Source organism: Saccoglossus kowalevskii, unplaced genomic scaffold (assembly GCF_978046115.1).
Source record: "Saccoglossus kowalevskii unplaced genomic scaffold, keSacKowa6.1 SCAFFOLD_278, whole genome shotgun sequence".
In the NCBI taxonomy this organism is placed as follows: domain Eukaryota; kingdom Metazoa; phylum Hemichordata; class Enteropneusta; family Harrimaniidae; genus Saccoglossus; species Saccoglossus kowalevskii.
Window position 1 is genome coordinate 49,830 of NW_028188730.1, and position 8,041 is coordinate 57,870.

An 8,041-nucleotide genomic window follows, 5' to 3' on the forward strand; every position below is an offset into this window, starting at 1 on the left:
GTCAGCTTGGGCCCCGGTGACGCCGCTTGCGGCTTTAATTCTTCTTTCTTCTTTCTTTCTTTCTTCCGTAACTTTTTTCGTCAAGCCGTTTGAGAAAACCGCTGAACGGAATGGTCTGATAATGCTCTATACTGATAGTCCCTAATGTGAACTGGTGCAACATGCTTTCAGAATTTCGATTGGTCAATTAGTTTGGCAGCCATATTGGATTGAAATAAAACCGAAAGTGGCTGTTTGACCACTTTCTGAGGGTCTAGGCGTCTAGATTTTTTTATGGCATATAGTACAACTCATGTGTAATAGATATCAGCAATAAAAACTTTAGCGGTCATGTGACTTTTCCCGCCATTTTGTTTTTCCTAAAAACGGCAAAAAACACTTAAAAATCTTCTTCTTCAGAACCACTAAGCAGAATGCTCTCATATGTAGTATTTATCTTCTATATATGAATCCCATTTATGTTTGAAAAAATTATTGTGATTGGTCACATGGTTTGGCCGCCATATCGGGTTTCTTCTAAACAGGAAGTAGTTTTTTTACTCATGCCACACTTGAGAGATTATTTTCCATATTGCTGTATGGCATCTCTATATCAATCTCTTTCAGAAACCTAAAAAAGATTTCAGATCAGTCACATGGTTTGGCCGCCATCTTGGATTTTATGCAAAATTGTCCAAAAGTTCGGGCATTTGTTTCTCAGAGGTGATTCAACCAATCTACTAGATGTTTTTATATTTACCATGCCTAGCCTTAGCTCTATATGAGAAAAATAATATTATTATGATCAGTCACATGGTTTGGCCGCCATCTTGGATTTTATGAAAACAAATCTTGTGCAATTACATGTGTTGTATTGGTCCGATTTGGATAAAATTGTATATATGCATACTACTCTTGAGATGCATTCTTTCAACCAAATGGCACGTGGCTGGGTTTTGTCGCTGGGCGCCTAAGGGGTGGGGGCTTCTAACCTCATTAATATACATAACTGATATATCTCAAGCACTGTTGGAGTTAGGAAGATGAAACCTGTGTTATTATGACAACATTAAACAATTGATTTCATTAAAATAACAGATTACCATATATGGTCATGTGAACTCATTAATATGCATAACCATTATATTTTAAACACTGTTGTAGTTAGAAAGATGATTCCTGTGTTATCATAACAGTGAACAAGAAATTTGATTAAAATAACAGATGACCATATATGGTCATGTGAACTCATTAATATGCATAACCATTATATCTTAAACACTGTTGCAGTTAGGAAGATGAATCCTGTGTTATTATGACAACAGTGAACAAGAGATTTGATTAAAAATAACAGATGACCATATATGTCATGTGAACTCATTAATATGCAAAGCAGTCATATCTAAAACACTGTCGCAGAGCAGGACGTGTAACAAGTGTCATTATGAAGACATTGAATGAAAGATGTAACTGACATTAGAAATGGCTATATATGATTATGTAATCTCATTATTAAGAACATGGCTCATTATATATCCTGAAAACCATATTTCGATAACCAAACCAGGTAAATACATGGTACCAACTTCATTTTGACCTCATGTTACTGATAATTCAAGCTACCTGATTGTCTAACATGTGACCACATTAATTATGAAACAGAATCTTGTCAGCTTGGGCCCCGGTGACGCCGCTTGCGGCTTTAATTTCCAAATTGTAATTGCCAAAAATCAGTGAAAATAAATTCCATACAAAACGCCCATAGTCTTTTCAGTGAAAATTAAGTCTTTTACAGTAGTATGAACATACTGGTTTTGTGATTCAAAGCCCAGCTAGTTTGTTATGAGAATGATTTTGGCGTCTAAAGCCACTAAGCCTTAATAAAATCAGTGCCAGCAAATAAGAATTTGTAGAAATTACTCAACATGTACACGAGTCTGTTCAAGCCACTTGCATTTTTACTCCTACAAAGGGTTTGATATTTATAAATTTGACTAGTATGTGAGAATTAAAGAGAAGGGGTCTTCACCTGCATATGTCGGGGAATAGTCCATTCAGTGCGAGATCCCGCAATGTGCATGAAATCTAAGGTAAAAAAGGTCATAGTGGTGATAAACGTGAAAGTATTTGGGGAATATTTCCATGCTTAATGTGTTGTACACATTTGAAGTCTGTGTATTCAACAGCAATATTCTCCTGTCAAAGATGAGCCTTTCAATGTGAGCTACGAAATAATGAAGTTCAAAGTCAAATTTTGCGGCAGACGCTCAGCGTGCATCCTTCATGCAACTTGCGATATCTCGCTGTTGAACAGAAAATTATTTATTGGGGTGATTACTGTAACAATGCACACCAAATATCGTAAAGGCTTATGAGTAGACACTTGTTTGCGAGGATTAAAAGACTTGTACAGTATTTGTCACCCACAAATTAAACAACATTGGTTGGTGTGTGACGTGTTCAAAATTTATGCAAATAACATCGCATGGCAACCGTCAAAAACAATATACATGGTATACATCACTATAGGTTTTATGACTACCATCTATAAAGAATTTTACAATAAAGACATAGAATTAGTCTTTTTATTGATAAAACCAAGCAACATAAAAAAAAATCCACTACTTAGAAATAAAATACACGACACAGCTTTAACCTTGTCATCACCAGTTCCCCAAAAAAGTCCTGTATATATAGTTTCATTTTCTTTCAGAAGATTGGGACACAAATAGCCAAATTTTGTGAGTGAAAACTGAAAATTACTCAAAATTATGGTTCATTTCAAGAAATATAAGAAAATATTGGCCAGAAATTTTGGTGGCGAAAAGGTGAACTTTGAGCAAAGCACCACAAGGACGCATTGAAACTCGCTATCACAAATTGTCTTTTACTCCTAGCGTAACAAATCCATTTCCTTTATTTTTTATAATTTTCACAATTCAAACAAACGAGACGTTTCTATTGGCAGATGGAATAACATTCAAATTATGCCATTTTGTGATGTGCTCACTGATTGGCTGGTTGGATTACATTTATACAAATAAATTAATGGATTTGCTGTGTCGATAAGTACAAGAAATATGATAAAACCATAAACAATACGTATATATGTTACCAATATATACAAATATTAGCCTGTGACCATGTTTTAACTTTAAATCCAGCTCTATATAAAATTAAAAAAAAAATAACATTAAGCCTCTCTTCGATACAGGATAGAGCGCTCTCTACTGAGTTAATGTATCTATATATTAAGTTTGTTACACTTCGTAAAAATACCATAAAGCCTCACTCTGATACAAGATAGGGCGCCCTCTACTGGGTTAATGTGTGTATATATATATATATTTATTAAGTTTGTATCATTTCGTAACAATACCATAAAGCCTCTTATTAAAACAAGATAGGGCGCCCTCTACTGAGTTAATGTGTATATATCTATATATTAAGTTTGTATCATTTTGTAACAATACCATAAAGCCTCTTATTAAAACAAGATAGGGCGCCCTCTACTGAGTTAATGTGTACATTAAGTTTCTGTTAAAATACCATAAAGCCTCACTCTGATACAAACCATGACGCCCTCTAGCACGTCATGTATATTAAGTTACTGTTACACGGTAAAAATACCATAAAGCCTCTCACTCCAATACATAAGGTGCCCTCTACTGACTTAATCTCTATACAATGTATTAAGTTTCTGTTAATTTAAAGCCTCTTACTAAAATAAGATAGGGTGTCGTGTACTAAGTTTGTTACTCAGTAAAAATACCATAAAGCCTCACTCTGATACAAGAGAGGGCGCCCTCTACTGAGTTAATGTGTATATATATATTTATTAAGTTTGTATCGCTTCGTAACAATACCATAAAGCCTTTTATTAAAACAAGATAGAGTGCCCTCTACTAAGTTAATCTGTATATTAAGTTTCTGTTACTCTTGGTAAAATACCATAAAGTCTCTCTCTGATACAAGGTAGGGCGCCATCTACTAAGTTAATCTGTATATTAAGTTTGTTACTCTTGGTAAAATACCATAAAGCCAATCTCAGATACAAGGTAGGACGCCCTCTACTGAGTTAATCTGTATATTAAGTTTATGTTACTCTCGGTAAAATACCATAAAGCCTCTCTCTGATACAAGGTAGGGCGCCCTCTACTAAGTTAATCTGTATATTAAGTTTGTTACTCTCGGTAAAATACCATAAAGCCTATCTCAGATACAAGGTAGGGCGCCCTCTACTAAGTTAATCTGTATACTATGTTTCTGTTACACTTGGTAAAAATACCATAAAGCCTCACTCTGATACAAGGTAGGGCGCCCTCTACTGAGGTAATCTGTATATTAAGTTTCTGTTACTCACGGTAAAATACCATAAAGCCTCAAACTGATGCAAAATAGGGCGCCCTCTACTGAGTTAATGTGCATATGTATTAAGTTTGTTATGCTTTGTTACACTCGGTAAAAATAGCATAAAGACACAATCTGAATTTAAATAGGGCGCCCTCTACTAATGCGTATATGACCACATTGTTACTCCTCCCAGCACACAGTAACACTCCATATAACTGCAACTGTTTGAAATGGAAAGACAATACATTGAGCACCATCTTTAGTAGTGACATCATGTAATTATCCAAATCAAGATTAAAGCGCGGTGGTTGTCGTGTAGCGCGTGCTCGAATTTCATGTAAATAAACAATGTATTTTACACGCGTTGAATACGTTGCTATGAGTCCAGTATCGAACACGACGCGGCGCAACAACCATCGCCCTTTAGGTGACATCAAGCAATTATCCAAATCATGATTTGGTGACATCAAGCTATTGTCCAATTATGATTTGGTGACAGCAAGCAATTCATCCAAATCATGATTTGGTGACATCAAGCAATTATCAAAATCTTGATTTAGTGACTTCAATTGATTTGTACATCAAGCTATTCAATTGCCAGATATAATTAAATCTTCTTCGTAGTACGCAATAAGAACCATGATAACAATGCCGAGAATGATTCCCATATTTTGTAAAATGAATGTAAGAACTGGTTTGTCACTTTGATAATGTGATATCTCTGGCATCTGAAAATAAAATTAAACAAGTCATGATTAATGACATAGTCCCTGTTGAAACTAACAAGGATACAAATGTGCCAAATATTGAAGTATTACTATAAAATACTTTATTTTAGCTTGAATTTATTTTCAATGAAAGACTTTTTGCGTGTTTTGTATGGAATTTATTTTTGACGAGTTGAATGTAAAAAAAATAGGAAAACAAGTATATTTGCTGGATTTTATTTTCACTGAAACATTCCAAGCAACGATAAAATATTTGACAGTATACAGTACCAGTAATTGATTTCTAAAATCCCCTAAATTGAATCTAGTGAACATGTAAAATAACAATAGATCTCATTTGAAAAGTTAGCAAAAAAAAACACGAATGTAGTGTTATTGAAAATTAAAAAAAAAAAAAATGAAATTGTACATCATGTAAACATAAACAAATTTCTGGAAAAAAATGACAGATTTATGGAGAGAGATTCCCTATAGTTTGATATGAAAGCCATGACAACGCAATTTAAAGATTGCACTGAAAATATAATGTCATTGTTTATTTGCTCATTAGAATATTCCAGCCCAATTTGCGTATATATTCCAGTCATTCGACGTTTGATGTTTGCCACAGTTGCACGTATACTATACTATACTGTCTATGCTTTAATTTAGTGAGAGAAACAAGTGAACATTACAGGAAATATTACTGACTAGTACTGACAGTGTTCCCTCTAAGCCTCAATTTTCTCAGATTCAATTGCAGTTTCTCAGTGAAATTTTGTCTTTTGAGAAACTTTCCAACTTTTGTATGCAGAAAAAACATTTCAAGGAGATATGGGCAAATTTTCTCAGTATTTTCAAGATTCAAAAAAATTAAAGGGAACAGGTCAACGAACTTTGTGACCTCTGTAAGTAATTTCACTTACCAGATCTACTAGGGCTATGTAAAGAAAGATTCCGGCTGTTATCGCAAATATCCATTGTCTTGCGGATTCATCGGCTCCGATTGATAGACCAATATACAAACCAATAAACGCACACATTGCAGAAAGCGAGTTAAACAACAAAGCCATTTTGTAACTGAGTCCACCATTCATCAGGATAGCAAAATCACCTGAAATTAACATTAACCTTATTAATCACACAAGTTGAGCACCTGAGATTAACATTAACCTTATTAATCACACAAGTTGAACACCTGAAATGAACATTGACCTCATTAATCACACCTGAATAAATGTACAATCAAATAAAACAAACATTATAAACCAATTAGAACCTGACTCACCTAATTCATGAGGTAATTCATGGCAGAACACGGCTATAGATGTGGAAATACCGACAAATACACCAGCAGAGAAGGCGGCACCGATCGCAAGTCCATCACTGATATTATGTAAGATATCGCCAATCACCACCACGAATATAACAGAAGATACTAAAACAAAAGAATTAATTATAAATAAAGAAATAGATATTTAGTTTAATTTTTTCACCACAAGACTTTCTCACCCAAATTTGTCTGTATTTTTTCCTAAATTCTTTAATATTTCTGGAGTCAATTTTCAGTTTAAATATTTGGCTATATTTGTCTACTGAACGATAGTATTGATTATAAACGGGACTATTTTGTGAATTTGTGATGAAAAGAGGGAATTAGTGAAAAGGATATACGTCCATCAGTGAAATAAATAAAAAATTAATTTGGCGGTCAGAAAAATCTATAAGAATCAAAATATTATCAGGGTTTGTCATTTCAAAATGGCTGACTAGTAAATATTACCGGTACATCTTTTCGGAAAATAAAATTGTCACTGATTTTCATTGATTACTGTAAAATGACTAATTTTCACTGGGTTTAATTCTTGCTGATTTACCGTTTCAGGCATATTCAGTGGGTTTTAATTTAGTGCATTTTCAAGTCAGCGAAATAAACAAAATTAAAACCCAGTAAATTACTACAATGACGAAACAGAAGTAATTGAAAGATTTGCAAAACACAATTCGCACATTTTATTACAATATTATTTTTATGGCAAAAGCATTAATGGTGTAAAAATTAATGGGGTCTGTGAGAAACAATCAGAAGCGAACTGGTTAAAAATGTTATTTTGAAATTGTAAATTATTTTTTTCATTATTGAAATAGCACAAATAAAACATGACAGCTGGCATTGAATTGTACAAAATAGAAAACACCACAATAGCCCACATCTCATTCTTGTTTTGTTTTCAGTTTTTGTTTCTGTAAATTATTATGTTAATATTGTGTGGAAAAAATATATTATAAATAAACAAAAAAAACAGTCAAGAGTTTTTATAATTATTTTCTTTGTTAAATGTTTTTGATTGGACACAAACTTTGAATGCAAAGCAATTTACACCTGAATGTATATCTGCATGGTGTGACCAAACAGGTCAAGTCTGTTATTAACCAATCAGAATGCTGTGTCTACTGTGTGACCAAACAGGTCAAGTCTGTTATTAACCAATCAGAATGCTGTGTCTACTGTGTGACCAAACAGGTCAAGTCTGTTATTAACCAATCAGAATGCTGTGTCTACTGTGTGACCAAACAGGTCAAGTCTGTTATTAACCAATCAGAATGCTGTGTCTACTGTGTGACCAAACAGGTCAAGTCTGTTATTAACCAATCAGAATGCTGTGTCTACTGTGTGACCAAACAGGTCAAGTCTGTTATTAACCAATCAGAATGCTGTGTCTACTGTGTGACCAAACAGGTCAAGTCTGTTATTAACCAATCAGAATGCTGTGTCTACTGTGTGACCAAACAGGTCAAGTCTGTTATTAACCAATCAGAATGCTGTGTCTACTGTGTGACCAAACAGGTCAAGTCTGTTATTAACCAATCAGAATGCTGTGTCTACTGTGTGACCAAACAGGTCAAGTCTGTTATTAACCAATCAGAATGCTGTGTCTACTGTGTGACCAAACAGGTCAAGTCTGTTATTAACCAATCAGAATGCTGTGTCTACTGTGTGA

The 8,041-nt window shown here is 34.1% G+C and overlaps 1 protein-coding gene across 1 annotated transcript; it reads right to left on the reverse strand.

The window, feature by feature from the left end:
• Positions 1-2,550: 2,550 nt before the first annotated feature.
• Positions 2,551-7,257, reverse strand: LOC146725360 (zinc transporter ZIP12-like). Its single transcript, XM_085496390.1, has 4 exons — positions 7,251-7,257; positions 6,328-6,477; positions 5,966-6,153; positions 2,551-5,060 (listed from the first exon to the last, which is right to left on the reverse strand). The coding sequence occupies exons 1-4, from the start codon at positions 7,255-7,257 to the stop codon at positions 4,923-4,925; spliced, it is 483 nt and encodes a 160-aa protein (XP_085352516.1). The 3' UTR covers positions 2,551-4,922.
• Positions 7,258-8,041: the final 784 nt, after the last annotated feature.